The sequence below is a fragment of the Ammodytes marinus genome (assembly GCF_949987685.1).
Source record: "Ammodytes marinus genome assembly, chromosome: 3".
NCBI classification, from domain to species: domain Eukaryota; kingdom Metazoa; phylum Chordata; class Actinopteri; order Uranoscopiformes; family Ammodytidae; genus Ammodytes; species Ammodytes marinus.
In genome coordinates, this window is record NC_137232.1 from 28,465,339 (window position 1) to 28,485,003 (window position 19,665).

At 41.6% G+C, this 19,665-nt stretch overlaps 1 protein-coding gene across 1 annotated transcript; it reads right to left on the reverse strand.

Annotated features, from left to right (window-relative positions):
- Positions 1–5,744: 5,744 nt before the first annotated feature.
- On the reverse strand, positions 5,745–19,448 carry kcnj5 (potassium inwardly rectifying channel subfamily J member 5; the record flags this gene model as incomplete). The annotated part of the gene is made up of 3 exons (XM_080053806.1): positions 5,745–6,130; positions 16,301–17,174; positions 19,386–19,448. The coding sequence occupies 3 exons, from the start codon at positions 19,446–19,448 to the stop codon at positions 5,745–5,747; spliced, it is 1,323 nt and encodes a 440-aa protein (XP_079909932.1).
- Between the last annotated feature and the right edge of the window lie 217 nt (positions 19,449–19,665).

A 19,665-nucleotide genomic window follows, 5' to 3' on the forward strand; every position in this document is an offset into this window, starting at 1 on the left:
CATCATTAGTAAGATATTGATGATTTTTCATATTTATTCAAACCTTTTGGAAAATACTGTAATACACAAAGTTGTTGTTTTAATGTCAGTAATCAACTTGCAAAGTTTCATAATGATATATATAAGTTTAAAAAATTCCCTATTAGCCCACCCCCATTCGCTTAAACAGTGGTTCTGATGTTCACTATGTCGGCCCGCTGTAGCTTTCCAGCAGCTTGTTGACAAGATTGTCCACCCAGGTTGTGATCGTGGAAGGTCCTGGATATCATTTCTGGTGAACAACCTTTTACAACGCTCCATGTCTGTTTTTTAAAAAAAAGGGGTTTTGCCCCCTAGGTAACAGTCGAAATTGACAATTGAAACCTTTGGGAAAGCTTCTTGTAGCCTTCCCCTAAACCATGACAATGAACAATCTTTGTTTTTCAGATCTTTTGGGAGCTGTTTTGATGATCCCATTCTGTCTCACTTCAGCAGAGAGTCAAAGAGAAGTGCAACTTGCATTTAGGCACCTAAAATAAATTGTCTCATGATTAAACAGCCATTTCTATGAGGTTCAAGGCTTAACAACATAATCCAACCAACTTTGTGTGTCCTGGTAAATTAAAGACATACCACTTTTATATTTTTTTTGTGAAAGCAGAGTCAATTGTAATGCCGGCTGAGAGGGGTTCCCAAACTTTTTCATATGACTGTATGTACATATCATTACTTTTCAAGTGCACATGGATAGTTGGATTACAAGCTTCATAAAGAAAATAAAATAAAAGGACGAATTACTCACATAAAGCCTCATTTTACCAATGGGAGATGTAAGTGGGTGAGGACAGGGGAACCATTACACTACCATTTAAGAGGAGATTTGAATGCTTGATAAGATTGTAGCAGTGAGTCCCAGCTGCTAAAAGAGGGGACAATGGGGAGCTTCCCTTTTTCATCTTTTATGTTGCTCTGGACGGTGTACTGTGTTAGAGTGTGTGTGTGTGTGTGTGTGTGTGTGTGTGTGTGTGTGTGTGTGTGTGTGTGTGTGTGTGTGTGTGTGTGTGTGTGTGTGTGTGTGTGTGTGTGTGTGTGTGTGTGTGTGTGGGGAGGGTGGGAGGGGGTAATGTAAAACTGTAAGAGTCAGAGGATGGAGCAAGAATATACAAAGCGCTTACTTGTATGTTGCACCAGATGGAAATTCCTCCCACTTGCCTTTTTTTGTGACTGTAATTCACATTCTGGTGCAGGATGTTTTATTCTGACTACACATTTGTTAATGGCCTATGTGCTTCCTTATTCATCACTAGCATGCATTATTAAAAGCAGATGGGAACAGTATTAGTTATCTATGGAAAGAGAAAGAACAATAGCTAGTTACTCTGTAAGTGCGGTGCCACTTATCAGCTTGAGTAATTCTTCACCTCTCATAATTTCCCTATAATAAAGGAACACCTAATTTGGCAAGAATCATTTTGTGTTTTGGTTTGTGTTTGTGGGTGGTATTGTGTGGTCATTTGTGCTGTTGGCTTGAATTCTGCTTCTCTCGCTTTCTCTCTCTCTCTCACTCACACACACACACACACACACACTCGCACACACTCACACACACACACACTCTCTCTCACACACACAAACACACACACACACACACAAACACACACACACACACACACACACACACACACACACACACACACACACACACACACACACACACACACACACACACACACACACACACACACACACACACACACATACACACCTACTCACATACTCTTCCACATGCACCTGCCCTGGGTACCTATTTCAATGCACCACTCAATGGATGCATTATATTCATCATCGTATATTATTCAGATTTGAATCAGGGGCTGTCAGCTTGCTGACAATCCAGCTTCCAAATGTAATAGCTCGGACAAGAATAGCCTTGACAGCACATTGCTGTGATTCAGTGAATTTCTATTACACCCTGGCCACCAAATGTAACGTCATGTTTCATTTTCCGACAATCCGACTGGTTGTACTCTGTAGACACTGCATACATGTGATTACCCCTGTGACTTCTGCAGTGTTTTCTCTGTGGCAAGTCAATAGCTGTGGTGGCTTTAATCAGTCTGCCAGCTGTTTTCTCTGATTGTGACTTCTCATGTGTGTGTGTGTGTGTGTATTTGTCCGTGACATAGCTGACTCCTAACACACGGAGCTGACTCAGGGATGCTGTTTCGGTCCCGAGGACTCAAACAGCCACATGTTCAACATGTGAAACCATTGATTTTTCCCTTCATAGAGTCTGACTACTACTGTTAGACCCCGTTTCCACTTGGCATTAACATCTGACTTTTGTAATCGGATCACATGAATAAAGCTTTAACTACAGGTGAAAACACTCTCAAGACGCATTGAGATCGGATCACAAAAACCACATTCGGAGGTGGTTTACGTCGGTTGTGTCGCTTGTATACGCATTCATTTTGATGTGGAAACACCAATGTGACTCTTGTCCACTTTAGGGACCTCCTACTCAACTGCCACCCCCTGCCTGAGCGGAAATACGTTGAAAATGCATCACTGGCGTTCATGCAGCTTTTATAGAAGCCTCATGAACGTTAGTTACATCCGCCAGTATTGTAAATGACAAGCTTTCTGTCCTCTGTTTTCATTTCACTGCGTAAATCTGAAAATACGGAAATCGCTGCTATTGACTGGAGAGCTGCAAGGCAACGACTTCCTGCTCTTATCTGCTTAAGAATAAAAGTCAACTCGCATTTGGCTAGTAACAGGCTTTTAATGTGAAGGCGCACAGGAAATATTCTGTTCGCATATATGCAGTATCTTAACTGCATATAGAAAGCCGTTTAGGCTACTGGTGGTGACAAGAGTGTAGCAGACGTTAGAAAAGCGGCCCGGCAAACACACATCTTTCACCAACCAAAGAGGCGTAATAACTTACTCGCCTAAGAGTTTTTACTTTTATATAGGCCTACTATCTATGATATTTCCCGCATTTGGCGAGTGTTAATGTAGAGCCCTGTTGTGCATCGCTCCTCCTTGTCTAAATGAAACAGTAGCCTATCTCGTCAACCTAGACTGGTAATTATCTTCGCATGTGATGTAGGCCTATTACATTTTAATAGCAAATGCGATTAAAACTGTGGCACTGTTCTGCCCTGTATGTTTACTTGTTTGAACCCCACCGGTTAAAAACAGCAATGCAAACGGAAATCATGTACGTGTTGATTTAAATACAGCGCGGGTAAATGGAATCGGATCACAAGTAGACAAAGAAGTCACATTTGAAAATACAAGTGGGAACACACGGACTGAGAGCTGTCCACTTGTAACCAGATTCAAAAAGTCAGATGTTAATCCCAGGTGGAAACAGGGTCTTAGATTTAAATTCAGCACAAGGATCATTTGGGCTACAACCGAGATGTGCTATATGTATGATGACTGTAAAGGGCTTGCATGAAGAACTTTTTGCCTCAAGCACCAAGACGAGATTGTTCTGTGCTGATAATTGAAGGATGCCGAAGTCTCCTTTTCATGATTTGATACGCAATTAATCCTGTTTTCAGGTAATAATACTGTAATAATGATACATTGTATTCAGCTCTTTCACAAAGACCCATTGGTTAATTTGTTCATTGTGTCACATTATAGGCTGATACAGTGCAGTTTCACTCATGCTCAATTGAGGTACTTTCAATCCTCACTTTCAAAGTTGAGTGCAAAATAACCACACACTTGCATGCATGCACACATTATCTAACAGGAACATGTTGTTCTTTTGGCCATATTATGTTTATTCCCATGAGAACACACAGAAAACAGATGACATTCCTGTAATGAAAGATGATCTCTCTCTAATGACAAACGTTTAGCAGATGGAATACAGAGTAAGATGCTAAAATGTCACAGTGAAAATAAAAACTTTGATCGAACAAGCATCTGTAAAAAACAGTTTAACATTAGAGCTGGGAGTGGGAGATTTTAAATGATTGGGAATCTAGTCTTTCAACAAATAATAATTAAATAGTAATAAATTATTTGATAATATATTGTAGAAATCTCATAATCTGCATGCCTAGAAAATACCCTGTATTTCTTACTGTATTAAACTTACCCAGCAATGGGACACATAGGGGTTGATTCATGCATTCAAGCTCTGACACGTGTCCTTAAAGAGAAAGGTAAACAAAAATACTGAAGTCTATGGCCCTCACAATGTAGGCTTCCAAAACACGGGGGCCATAAACAATTTCAAGCATAAGACCCAAGGGTGGTTCTTGGAACAGGGCCAAAGTGCAAAATTGAACCAAGTGTGTATGGTCAAAAAAGACTTCAAATCATAAGATGAAAGCTAAAAATGAAGTTCAAAGGGCAATAAATTACCCCAAAGGAAAATATTGCAGGTGATGGCTTTGGCCTGATACTAAACTCATGAGATTAGACAGAAAACCTGTTCCTATCATCAATACACTCAGCTTTTATGTAGCTGAACAATATCAAGGCTGAATATTCTTTAAATATTTAAAACAAAACAAAAACAAACATAAAAGGATACACAGAGGAGTATTTCATTTTGCTTGTGGAGGGTTGGAAATATGCATGTGTGTGGTGTAGGAATCAAGAACATTTCAAAGCAGTTAAGCATAAATATTTCACATAAATATTTGATTCTACATTTGAATGTCACTTTTACGTAGGACTGACATGCATCAGCCAGTAGCGGTGGCTAGGTGGTTGGGTTAGGTCACCTTGTGGGAAATTGTGCTTTACGTACAGAACCAAGAAAGGAGCTCGGAAGTAATGTTTTATTTGCTGCAGCGGCAAGGCAAATTAAATCTTTAATCAGTCAAGGCTTTCTCAGAAAAGTCAGTAACGTGTACAGTTTTTTTTTTACCAGCATATGCCTAGTTCTTGTTGTTAATTTCAAACCCTGAAGATGAGTATAAAATGAGGTAAAAGCTGGTTTATTTTGGGTCAAGGCTCCTAGCATGTTGGGGAGACAACCAGACACACACAACACATATTTGAGACACTACAGGCACAAGGAAGGTGTGCAGAAAGAAAGCAATAATTGGATAGTGGTTGCCATACACATTACCTTTTATAGAACACTTTTCTACATCTTCTCTTGCCTATGCAAATTACAAGCCTTATACATTTTCCTCCAAGGTGAATTGGGTTTCTGACAGAACAATAACAACACTGACAGAGAAAGTAAATAAAAAACCCCAACATTAAAAAAAAAAGAATAAATCGATAACAAGATTTCGTTACCACGCAGAAGCTGCGGTCAGACACATTGGCCGATTATGAGACTGATATTTCTGATCAAATGAAGCTGAATAAACACACGCTAAAATGAGAATATTGGAGTATCCATAATAAGCCCATGGTACTCGGTCATGGCTACCATTTTCAGCTCAAGTTTACATTATACAACTCGAGTTGTTATAGCAGTTAGTGGTCATTGCGATTATAAAAAGACAATCTGAACCACCAACCAACCAAGTGTAGATATAGATACTGTACGTGTGTATGTGTATGTGTACTTACTTGTCTACAAAACCAATCTATACTATAGATTGACACTCTAGTAGAGGAGAATTGCATGAGTCGAGGGGTGAAGACGGATGTCTTGTTTCTCCAAGCATTGCAATGGAACAAGCTGGCCATTGACTAAATGAAGCATTTTACTGTCCTGTCCTCTTGTCCAGTCTCTTCTGGGTTTTCAGCTGATGTGGCCGTCCGTCACATCAGTCGGGCAGTCCATCAGGGAGGGGCGGCTCCTCCAGTGCAGCAGCTGAGCCATTGGTCTCGCCTCTGTCACCCCCTGAATCTTGCTCCACCTTAGCCTCATCCCGGATGAGTGTGTCGGGTTCGGGCTGGCGGTTTAGGGGGTCAACAGTATGCATTTTGGGCTCAGGGCTGAGGAGCGAAAGGGGAGGCAATAGGGGCCCCTCCCGCTGCTTGGCTGCTAGCTCCTTGGCGCTGCAGCAGGGGGTGTTGGTCTCGTAGTGGTCATGGAAGCTGTTGTAGTCAACCTCATAGAAGCCCTTCTCCAGGGACAGGACCGGCGTGAATCGATGGCCCCAAAGCACCTCCGTGTCCAGATAGGAACTCCGCGCCTGACATGTCATCCCTGTCACAGAAATGGATAGACGTATGTGTTCACATGCACACGCACAGGCACACAACATTAATAGCACACACAGAGCAGACCCCACACAATCATATTGGACAGGTAAACAAACACACGCACACACAGCGTGATAGCGACAGACACACACACACACACACAAACAGATGGACAGAGGAGTAAGGGGTACAAAAGAGAGACAGCATTAGTGAATTATTAATGGCTATCCAGGAGCGGCACACAGCGAGGGCCGAGACCTGCACAGTGTTTCCTCTAGACCTCCATCGTTTTTGTGAAGGCAATCTTGTTGAAAACACCACTTATCTAAGATAAAGTGCAAAGTTTTCAAAGAGCAGTTTGGCTGACAAACTCGTAAAAAATAAAGTTTCAATGTTTATTTTCTGACGTGTCTTTTTTTCCAGTTAGCATGTCAGCAAACAGGTAGCTCTTTGTGCAGCCAAGTCCTGCAGCTGCACTCGGCCTTGGAATGTGAAGAGAAAGAGATGCTTGCTATTTAGTAATGTCATATATGAATTGCAGTTCCCTGCAGTGAACGAGGTGCAGTGGATAAAGCTGAGCCTTTTGTGAAACAAACACAAATGAAACACTTAATTATTCACTAATGAAATGGCCCAATGTTACGTTAGACAAGTTTAGGGGGGAAACACAAGTTGCTCTCATTAGCGGATAGCAAGCTAGCCAATATCTTCTCTCTTGTGGATATAATGTTAGCATAGACCATGTCTAAAATAAATATCTGCAAAAAAAACTGTTTTGTAAAAAACTAATGCCTGCTTGAATTGTGAAGAAAAAATAAGAAAGGGTGTGAAGTATTGGAGACTATCATCTTACTAGTCCTATACTCAAGCCATTTCCTTCAAACTTCAACACTTCTTCAGGACACATGACTTTTGCTTTCACAAGACTGCAACTGGTTGACACAGGTGCAGCGGCTAACGATACTTGCTGCCACAAGCTAACCACAGCCCCCACGTTCCATCTTACAAAAGGTGAGTGTCTTATACTGAAAAGATGATTTTGGGTGGAATGATCACTTTAAACTGGAACATTTGACTCACCGAAGACACAACCAGCTGATGAGTTACATAACGCTATTTCTCTCTGTGAGTACACAACATCCCTAAAGTGAGGGTGAGGCATATGCTCGAAAATAGATGAAGATGCCAAATTGATATTGAGTCCAATATCACGTTGGAAGGAGGGGCCTTTGTACCTTTTTTCAGCTTTCCCTTTGAATGAATGACCCAATTTCCAGATTTAACTTGTGAAATATTTGTTATTTCTGTGACAAGATCTTCAAAGACAATATAGCGTCTCTCAGTCCCCATGCAAAGGATTTTCTATACTGTCTATAAAAGATGTTGACATACTGTTTGATATGTTGGTGTTTAAAGTCTCAGTTTAGCTAAGGCTTTGCACTACAGATACATTAGGTTGTGTGTTATCAAGCTCTATTCGTATTTTGTCCCATTTGCATTTAAAAGACACTGTGCCCAGTTTCATTATTTTTAATAAGGAGTATTGGCGTACGCAGCTACACTGTTTTGCTCAAGCATTTCAATAATGCTGATTGTTGTGATGATGAAAAATGCAGTTATTTCCTAAGGGGTTTGATCAAAATGAACAGCCTACTCAAGAGACTGAATCAGTTCGAATATGTGGACAAATTATTACTCCCCCATACACACACAGTTTTCAAATTCAAGTATTATGGGTTCTACACACAATCCATAGCCTAGTTGAACACAAACCTCAATGTTTCACTGCAAGAGCAAATATTGTATGGTAATGGATTATTCTTCCTCATGCAGCTAAACTCTTGGCTTAAGTAAGCACTTCTGTATTTTCCCTCTTGCAAAGAAAAACCTGTGTTTTAATGTTTAATACATTTTCTAGAAAAAGTCTGCTGTGGGGCTCTTTGTGCGTAGGAGACACATGTGCTGTGGTAAGGGTAGGGTTTAGCTAGGGAATGCATTTGGATCCAGACTTGATGGCTGGCAGGACCTACACTTTTGGAAGTACAACTCAAATCATAGTTTAACTTGAATACATTTTTGTATTGTAATTAATGAAGAATATTATAGAACAGTTGTTTTCTAGCAGACCAACAGTGACAACAGCAACACAACAAGGGTGTTTTGAAAAGCAATAACCCCAAATGTCTAGGTTCTGTGTGGTGAACATGCACAGGATACGTAAAGCCTGTGATTTTACTCTAATTTATTGACATTTTCTCCCGTGTATAGCTGTATGCTGTAGCATCTGTGTAAAGATATAAGCATGCTCCGCATGTTGTAATAGATGGCATGCATCTACATCTCATAATTTTTTATTTTGATGGATATTCAGCTAGCTCCCCTTCTGTTAATGGTATAGTGGTATGGTTTAAGTAGGATATAAAGAGATTGTCAACACTCTACATCAGTGGCGTAACTTTGATGTTCATATTGGTGGGGACACATTTTGGCGAAACGTCACACAATTTGGCGAAACGCCCTCGCCCCAGACCCAGCATCCAACTGCTCACTAGTTTATTAACCAAACCAGTTTTATCATGTATCTATGTACAGTTTAGTCAAGAGTTGAGCGGTTATCAATCGTTTTGTACTAAAAAACGTATTATATTCATACATCATTGGCTGCTTATGTTTCACAGTAGGGCTGTCCCCGACTCGGAATTTCAGTTTACGAGTGAACCGGGGAGTTGAAGCGCAGTTGAAGCGCGAGCGTGCCCGAGCCTCGACGAGCCGGTGAGAGAGAAACAACACAGAGCCGGTGACGGCTGCAGAGAATGGTGATTTGCGCGAGTAAAAAAGACAAGATGCTTGCGGTCTACGGGGGCTTAATTGTTTCCAAGGCGACCTATCTTTACTACAGCACATAGCAGAGCAGAATCAATAGGCATATATGGTGCGAAATTTGCACAGTGCTTTGGTTCTGCTTTCTCCTTTCCAGTGGCGTGGCGTGGGGATTTTTTTTGAGGAAGCCAAGTGAGACAACACCTTTAATCTACATGTGTATTGGAAGGTGGGGGACAGAAAAGAGTAGGCTACGTCGCAGCTTGTATTTAATGTAACTACAAGAGCTATTATAGCGCCTGGTCACTTTACCAGGACTTACACACGCCTGTAATCTGTCCGACACCGCTCGTTTGCTCTCTCTCTCACTCACTCACTCATTCACACACCTCCTTATCGTCTTATTAAATTAGGCTATACATTTTATTATAAATGCACCCCCCCACCCCGACCGGAATGCACAACTAGCCGCTTAATGCCCAATGCAGATTCGAATTCATTCACAATATAATTAGGGGACGTTTAAGGCTATTTTAAGTTTCACGTTCACATGAGACACGACTCACACAATCAGTTGTAGGTGCTTGACATACACACATACTTTTTATACATCCTTCTCGTTTAAGAACTAGGCCAAATGTTCATTACAACACTATAGGCTACTTAAGACAACCCAGAACAACTTCAGTGGATATAGGCTACAGTAGGCCTACCAATGCAACTTAATCCAGGCAATCAAGGCAAAATTAGCAATAAAATAACACAAAACATAACACACATAGTTACACAGACAGTTAAGGGAACAGTTAACCCGCGCCGGGAGAAGGTGTGTATTTTACTCACTATTTGTAGAGGAAGGCCATTAGCTGAAGTTTGCCGCTACCAGCTAGCCACTCGGTGCGGACATAGTTATCCTCACGGAAAGTGCGATAAACTTTCTTTCTCTCCACACGCATTGGCCTGCCGTCAGATTTGATTTTTAATGGCTTCTCAATTGGCAGTTTGGTAAACTAATTTGTTTATAAATACTCAAAATATCCACCCTCCATAACTCTTCTTGCTAATATGATAACAATGCAAACATGCTAATCTCCCGCTATTGTTATTGTTGTTAAATTTCAGTGACGTTGATAATGAAGCTTTGATTTGATTGGTGTGAAGCCAAAGGCCGAGTGGCTTCCCTTGGCACCCTCCTGACCAATCACAGAGGGCAGAGTCATGGTAATAGCCTCACCGGATTGGTCAATTATTTTTCTTTTTTTTACCAAGGGAAGCCAGCTCGGCCTGGCTTCCTCGCAGACCTACAGTGTGCAGTGTCGTGTTTCGCCGCGTCTTCAGAATCTAAATGTAAAGGGGCGCTGTTTCGCGCATTGTGAAATGCTCAACGAGAGGAGAGAAATGGGGAAGAAATGACGGGAGCACAGCACCAAAGATTACCGAAACTGTTAATATAAATGTTTTTATTGGATGACAACTACAGCCTAAAAAACAGGGAAGCCTGGCTTCCCTTGGCCACCGGGAGAAAACGCCACTCCTTTCCTTTATTTCCCCGACATTCTTCCTCAGTTGACGTCAAACTTCAGCCACATTCATAGCGCAGCAGCTGAGCTGATAGATTCCGAAATGACAGCAGAAGCTGTTTTGCCGCTCTCAAATTAAGCAACCAATCACCGCTAACCGAAACACAACCCACGACAACCAACAGGAGGCAAAGCCAATCACTAAATACATAAGGCGGGACTATAAAGAGGCAACGCATTAACCCTTTCTCGTCGTTGTCATATCCTTCTCATATTGGTGTGGACAATTTTTGCACATTTGAATATTGGTATGGACACGTCCACACCGTCCATACGCAATTTTACGCCCATGCTCTACATCCTTCTGGAAAGTGGCATAAAATGGTGCACAAGAAACACATGGTCAAATGAATACATGGTCAATTCGCACGGGATCAGACGGGGGAGCTGCGGACCAAAATGTCCCAGTCCTACGAAGACAGTCTGACCAGTGTGGCCTTGAACCCCAATAGCAAGCGCTTTGTTACAGCTTAAAAAGCTTAAAAATTAAAACATACATTTAAAAGCTTTAGCTGGGGACTTCTGCAGCATGTAAACACGTTTACCATCACCTAAAACGCAGTGCAGACAGACCACTTTTCAGTTCAAATGTAGTAGACAGGTCAAAGGCACCATCAGCATGAGCATCAACGATGAACGAGTGAAGAAAGCAAGGAGGCAAACAATGACGTCACATCTTGAACTGTAATATACTTTTTGACCTTGCCAAATACAAGTGTATGTAATAACTTTGATTATGGCTGCTTTCCATTTAGGTGTGTCAGTTTTAGGGTCATGGCATTGTGCATGCTCACTTACTGGCAGACCAACCTTAAAAAGGCCGATGATTCATGTTGCATTAGCCTTGTTTAACATATACATGCTCCCGCTAGCTCAGATTATGAACAAGAACAAATTATGTTACCATAATTATGCAGACGACACACACATTTACATAACCATATCACCAGGAGACTATAGTCCGATTCAAGCACTAAGTAAGTGCATTGAACAAATCAATGACTGTATGTGCCAACATTTTCTTCAATTGAACAAAGACAAAACTGAAGTTATTGTCTTTGGTGCCAAAGATGAACAATTAAAAGTCAGTGCACAGCTGAAATCTGGTATGTTAGAAAGCACACACCAAGCCAGAAATCTTGGAGTAGTGATAGATTCAGACTTGAATTTCAAAAAACACATTAAATCAATTACTAAGTCAGCCTACTTCCACCTTAAAACATATCAAGAATTAAATGGCTAATGTCTCAGCAGGATTTAGAAAAACTTGTCCATGCGTTTATTTTTAGTAGACTTGACTACTGTAACAGTGTCCTTGCAGGCCTTCCTAAAAAACAATCAGACAGCTTCAGCTAATTCAGAACGCTGCTGCTCGAGTCCTCACTAGGACCAAAAAAGTGGATCACATCACCCCAGTTCAGAGGTATTAACACTGGCTTCCTGTCAACCAAATAATACATTTTAAAATATTGATGTTGGTTTATAAAGCACTAAATGGTTTAGGGCCTAAATACATGTCTGACCTGCTGATCCCCTATGAACCAGTCAGAGCTCTCAGGTCGTCTGGGACTGGGCTATTGAAAGTCCCCAGAGTAAGGACTAGACAGGGAGAGGCAGTCTTCAGTTTTAATGCACCCAATCTCTGGAATAAACTACCAGGGGACTTGAGGTCTGCTTCAACATTCGGCTCAGGTCTGAAGACTTTACGGTTTCCGTTTTAACCTGTAATTTTAATTTTAATTTTAATTTTTTTAGATGTTTTAATTATTTTATGTTTTATTTCTATTCATGTTTTTCATTCACTTTTTTAATGTGTGCTCTATACTTGATGTATTTTAATCTTGCTTCTATAAAGCACCTTGAATGGCCTTGTGTCTGAAATGTGCTTTAGAAATAAACTTGCCTTGCCTTGCCTTGTTGATACATCAGAATGTCAGAACGTCATTGCAGGTGTTACTGGTGCAATCACATGTTGCTGTTACTGTCAGTTCAGCAGTTCTGATGCTTTGAAGTAGCACTCCATGAGGGCTCATTTACTCCTTCCTAGAATCCACCTGTACATTCTGACTCTTTATGTTCCCCTGGGGTAAAGGTAATGTTGTGACTCCCGGATCTACTGTGCTAACCTCGTTATATCCTTGAGGGCAGTTTTCTCAGCCGAGCTAAGGGTGTAAGGGCAGGGTGTCATATATCATATTGTATGAAATGTAAAGCCCAATGAGACAAATGTATTTGTGATTTTGGGCTATACAAATAAAACTGATTTGATTTGATTTGATTTAACAAGGTCAAAGCCTATACTTCAAATAGTATATCCGTAAATACGTTTGTATTTTGCCTTAATGTAATATTCTGTTTCACATGAGCTAACTGACTGTATTACTGTGTTTAGACACACCAGACCAATAATGGATAGCTGTTGATTTGCTCCTGATAAAATATGTGGCTTATGTCAAAAGCAAGAAATTATTCATAAGAAAGTACAGCAATTTGAGAGATTGTAGCAGGTCTTAAATATAAGATAATAACTAACAATGTGTTGTAGTATCACAAGGTCATGTGTTTCTACAAGTTGAAGTTTGCCCTTATGTTTTGCCATGCCATTTGGTTTTACCCTCAAGGCTTTATATACAGGCTCCAATATCCTGTGCTGACTAAGCATTGGCACAACAGCATTTCAAACTGGATTCATTCTGTTGCCTGAAACAAGATGCTAAAGGGCTTGTCTTGTGTCTCATTGCTCCCCCCTCCCCCCTGTTGGACCTCCAGTTAGGAACAAACCTCCAACCCTAGAGGGCAAACTATGACACCAAGGCAGTGTGGATACAAATATGCTAAGACAAAGTATATGCTTTGTTTGCTAAATCAAAACAATTATGAAACCTTAGACATACAGACAATAAATGTATACAAATAAAACGAAAAAACTGCAGCCACTTAGAGGCTGCATGGAGGTGTCAATATTGCAGAAGCTATGATTGCCTATAGATGGTGGACATGAGTACATTTCCAGTTTAAAACTGCTGCTGCTGTTACTTTCCTGGCCAATAGGTGGAGTTTGTTAAACTGGAACTGCAGGTCCAGAACTGGATGACTGAAACTTATGGAAATGTTGTCAAAGTCACCAACAAGCTCCTCTCCTCTGACACTGGCCACCTCACAATCCTCATCATGCTCAACCTCACTGCACCATCAACCACTCCATTCTATTCTCTCGTCAGGAAACCTATCCCTCCACCTTCACTGGCACTGCACTCTCCTGGCTCCGATCTTATCTCAAAAAGAGACATTAGTTATTTAATATCATTAACTGCCCCGCTTCCATTGCTCCTCTGTCTCAAGGCGTCCCCCAAGGTTCAGTGCTTGGTCCTCTCCTGTTCATCTTGTACATCCTCTCCCTCTGTAATATCATACGTAAACTTTATCTCTACTTCCACTGCTACGCCGATGGTGTCCAGGTCTACATCTCCACCAAATCCATCACCAAAGTTACCCACTCCACTCTGACTGACTGTCTCACTGATATAAAAACCTGGACAAAACTAATTACCTTCAATTCAACTACAACAAATCTGACATGGACATCATCTGCCCCAAATACCTCACAAAAAAGCATCCACAGCTTCAGTTTCTCGGTCCACAATTCCACTCTGTTTCTATCCCCACACATTGGTAACCTCAGAGCCATTTACGACAGCAACCTCACCTTTGGAGAACATGTAAACCAAATCACCAGTACTGCCCTTTTCCACCTCAAAGACACTGCCCACCCATCACTTACCTTCTTTGCTGCTGAAACCCTGATCCATGCATTCATTACATCCATAACAGATTACTGCAATATCTTCCTATATGGGCCATCTGCCAAAACTCCAATACATTCAGAACACTGCTGCCCACCACTTCATCCACACCCATTTCCGCATCAACCCTGTCCTCTACAATCTCCATTGGCTCCGAAGCACTGTACCTGTGGTGAAAAAGCATTTACCATAGTATCCCCCTCCCTCTGGAACTCCCTACCCAAACACATGACTGTGCTGACCTGAAGACATTCAAATCGTTTATCAAAATCCAACTCTCCAAAAAAAGATTACATCACACTTGTTTCATTGTTTCACTCATTTTAAAGTGCTGGTTGAATTGTCTTGTGTGTCTTTGAGTATTTTGTAAAACAATGTATTGAGTTAGTTAATATCATACAACATATATGATAACATATTCCTCAATTAAAAGGACATGAGTATGTATCACACCCCTACAGTTTGGGCTCCTGTTTTTTTGTGTGTGTTGGTGCTGTCCTGACTTTACCATGTGTGGCAAGAAGGCTGTATTATGGCTGTTAATATTAAGTTAATGTGGACAACAACATTTGAATAAAAACTGTGAAAAGCTATCTATTAAGGCTGTTTAAGGTTACAAGGGGGAGGAAGTAGGTGGGCTACTAGATGATCAGATCAGTCGGTTGCCTAGTGGTTCACAACGATGAAGGCATAATCCCTGCCACGGGCCACTGGTCTCATGGTATAAACAAGTACCCAGCAGCGTGAGCTGCGTGAGCAGGAAGCATTATGAATAGGGACGGAAAATAAATAATAAGAAATTAAATAGAGAAAACATTTTCAGAAGCATTAAGGAACTCTGTGATTTTGTGCGAGTTTAAAAAAAAGACAATTATGTGCCTGAGACTTAGCACTGGCAATCAACAAGTGTGTCTCATTTACTCATGCAAAATATGATAATAAAGTTAATAAATAACATGTTTAATGAATTGTATTTAAAATGAGTGGATTACAATATGTAATATATATATATAGGCTTATTACAGTAACAGGACATGAAAACAACACTTGATTTGGCAGACCCCAGATGACCAGTTAGAACAGCAATTTAACAGCTATCTGTGCATTGGCCACCATGCTGTAAAGGTTTCTGTTATCATTAGATTATGATTAAGGGGAGGGGGGGTGCTTCTTACACAGTTTTCAAAAATTACAGCATCTTTGAATATGGAGCGTTGTTGAAAATCTCTTGCATGTCACAATATGGACATCATAATCTGCTGTTATATTATTGTGATTGTTAAGTTAAATACGCTAAATTTTCCCCTCACAGCCTTGAAACAAAGTGTCATACTGGGAAATAGGGAGTTGCCTGGAGCACTTCTCAGGTCTATTTGGACCATTATCCAAAACACAAACCAACAATGTGGGTTGCAAGATTTTGAAGTAAACATTATCAAAGAAATAACCTTGAAGTAGCAACCATGGAAATCCGAGCTGTACTAAGAACAGATAACATTTGCAATGCGGTTGTCGCATAATCAGCTTTCAAAGGTTTGCCTCAGTTGAAGAAACTAATCCTTGGAAATGTGTAGAAATTATTTGGTGATAAAGACAGAAACACGGTTTAATGAAGGTAGGATTAATGAAGGAAATAGCTGCCAAAGCTTCCTCAAAATTGTCAGGCATTTGCAGCAGTTAGGAAATCACTAAAACACTAACAGTCCTCATTAATTCCTCCAAGGTATTGATTTTATTTATGTATCATGATTCACAGTCGATGATCTGTTCATATTAGTCTCTGTCTCTCCATCTATTACAATATTATCTTTTGCCATCTGCAGCATTCACAGGTACTCGCTCCTTCCCCCTCGCTTTTAAAAAAGGCATTTTTTCCATGTATTTTCATCCATTTATCCATCTCCCCATCCCTCCCACTCAGCTCACTTCCTGCATCCAACATTGACCAATATATCACTCTGTTTATCATACCTGTGGCCTCCACCATGCCCTCGAGGATAACCACGATCTCAAACTCCTCCTTCTCCATCTGAGCCATGGTCATCTCCCAGAAGGGGCTCTTCTCGTTGATCTCGTGAGAGATGATGAGCGGGGACACCAGGAACAGCCGGTCGTCTCCCGTGTCGAAGCCGATGTTGATGTCAGTCTGGTTGAGTGGGATGAACTCCCCCTCCTTGGTCTGCTGCGAGCGGATCAGCTTCGCTCGGATCGACGCCTCCACGATGTGAGAGTTCCTGAGGTCGCCCACCCGAAACATCAGGCACATCTTGTTATCTCGCAATGATATGACTGCACGGTGCGAGAACATGAGGGTCTCGGCACGGTTCTTTGGCTGTGAGATCTTGACAAACATGCAGCCCACCATCATGGCGTTGACGATGGAACCCAAGATGGCCTGCACCAAAAGCAGTATGATGCCTTCGGGGCATTTCTCCGTGATGACGCGATAACCGTACCCAATGGTGGTCTCCGTTTCGATGGAGAAGAGGAAGGCTGAGACAAAACTGTTGAGGTTCTCCACGCAGGGGGTCCAGCCCTCCTCGTCAGAGTGCCACAGATCCCCACGGATGAGTGCTATCAGCCACCACAGAAAGCCAAAGAAAAGCCAGTTGACTATATAGACCAAGGTGAATATGAAGAGACTGAGACGCCATCGTAAGTCCACCAGGGTCGTGAACAAGTCACTGAGATAACGGTACGTCTCTTGCACATTTCCGTGGTGAACGTTGCACTTGCCGTCCTTTTGCACGTATCGCTGACGTGGCTTCTTCACCGGGTCGGAAATCAAGTGGGTACGCTCTGTTGAGATTTGAGCCTCCCGCAAGTGTTTAGGAAGTTTTTTCACCTATGTGGAAGAGAGAACATAAAGAGAGGGTCAAAGTAAGAGGAAGAAGGAGCATGAAAGAAAGCAAGCAATCAAAAACATAAAGAAAGAAGGAGAGTTAACGGTAGCACAAAGTTTACTTCACATGGGGTAACTGCACAGTATCTACACAAATGTCTCCTCATTAATATTTTCACAAAAGCTGCTGTTGGGTTAGAACTGGAGTCTGTGGATGTTAACCTTTTAAATAAAATTTTCTCTGAGCCTTTTTGCAAAACCACACGGCTCAGTGCTTCTGACAGGGAGGTAAATACAATTAAGAGCTGCAATAAAGTCACTGCTCTGTGCTATACTCCACAATGACATTGTAGGTGTCAGTGTGGGCACATAAATATACAGTGAGTAAGGACACAACAAGAACACAAGGACGACCAGGTCTTTGTCTATGTTGGCTCATCTCCAGTGAGGCGATCTGGCCCCACAGCTGTGCCCTGCCTCCCTCCTTGTCCCCTGTGTTCCCTCCCCTTCGCACCCTCTGGGACATTGGCAGGCCTGAATAGGAACAGATCCTCCATCTTTCCCCCAACAACCCTTATGGCATCGTTAACAAGAGTGGCATATGCCTGGGCACACACATTGCACTTATTTAGAAAAAAACGGCTTTGAGGCCCATACGCTATACACCAGATTGTAATATTGTGTGGTTTTAGAACATGTAGGGGTCATAACGAACAATGACCAACAAACAATGCATTCTTAGAGCGGGTGCATAGAATTTGTCGAGCTGCTTCGATCTCTTAAGGATTCAAATGCATACCTTCAGACAAGACTTGCAGATACCGGAGGACAGAGTTGCAAGGCACCTTTTGAAACGGAACAAGGACACATTGGCAGCACTCTGATACTTTCCAATCTGAGTTGGCAATTTAAATGCATTGTGTAGAGGCAAGAAAACAGCTCTTGTGCTCCCTGAATCTCTCGCTGCTAGTCGGGGACCTGTGATCCATCTTTCTCTCTCTCTCTCTCTAGAGCCATGTTAACATCAGCAGAAAAGTTATGTCCTATTGTGGTTACACTGAATGCCTCTTCTGCTCTATCAAACAGACGATCACTCTCACAGTTCAGCCGGGGGAAGGTGTAATAGAAGACACTACAATATCCTTGCAGTGCCTTCGATTGTAAAGCCTGGATAATAAAATATGTCTGATGGGTTTAATCCGCTTCCTTGATATGTCAGCTGCAGTCACACCGCTATCTTGTGTACATGCACATTCAGTGAGGCCTGCATGTACAGTATTGAGTTTTCAGTTATTGATCCCCGTCAAAGGAAGAACAAAGAAGAACTGAAAGACAATATTATCGACCGACATCGCAATTAGTGGCGAGCTGATATTGCGTTCACAAAATGTCAATGGGCTCCCCTATTACCAACTGTGGTATCTTAAAGTGAACAACTTTCCAATGGCAAGTACAATTAATGGACATTGTTGTCTTTTAAAATGTTGGTAATCTCGACTACAGCGCTTTGAAAGGTCGTAAAATAGGACCCTTCAATTTCCTCACAGGCTAATAAGTGAAAGATTAAGCTGTCAAAGCAGTGCCGTGCAATCTTTGGCCTTTTAAGTCAATCCGGTCAGGTGGTCGATAAAGAAATTCATCAGTTCCCTTTGCGTGGCAGCGTTAAGCGGTGGGTGTGTTCCCTCATTGAGCTTTTCTCAATGTGTTTTGGTGGACAGTATACATTCCAATCAGCTGGGAGATCAGGACAGTAATTCCAACGTGCATGATTGGGAGTGAGTGGGTTGTCTCCCTGGTCTCCACCACCAATTAAACCGTATATCTTCATCTGAGCTAGGGGAACAGGTTTAGTTACACTTTCTAGGGCTCAATCTATAACCTGTACTGCTTATTTAGTCTCAAAAATGTGGGTAACGCATATCTACCATATTTATAAAAGACTTTTAAACCTCCTCACCACATTCAACATTTTTCTTGAAAGCTGCCGGTCTGGTATTATCTTTCTAACACATAGCAGTCTCCCTTCCAATCATTCCTATCTCTCTATATCGTCTCCATGTATTTTTCTTCTCTGATATCGCAATGATCCTCCTTCACAATCCCACCGTATTATCACATCCTCTCTCTCTCTCTCTCTCTCTCTCTCTCTCTCTCTCTCTCTCTCTCTTATGGCTCTCAGTCTTTGCCCGCCGCCTTTGATGTTGGGCTGTTTACCTGTGCAGGAGTGACTCCTATCTCCATGTTGTGGTCCATGAGGACTCGAGAATCTCCTGCCATCCTCAGCTGAAGCTCAACACCTGCAAGACATGAGATAATACAAATGTCAATAAAATGTGGGCTTTAAAACACACACATACAGTATCTACAGTAGGTACTATAGGTATGTTGTTGTTGGTATGTGCAGAAATACAGTGAGCTTCCATTCATTGGTCACCACAATCAAAATGAACCAATACAACAGAGAATAAAGGTCAAAGCTACAGTGCTGTCAGAG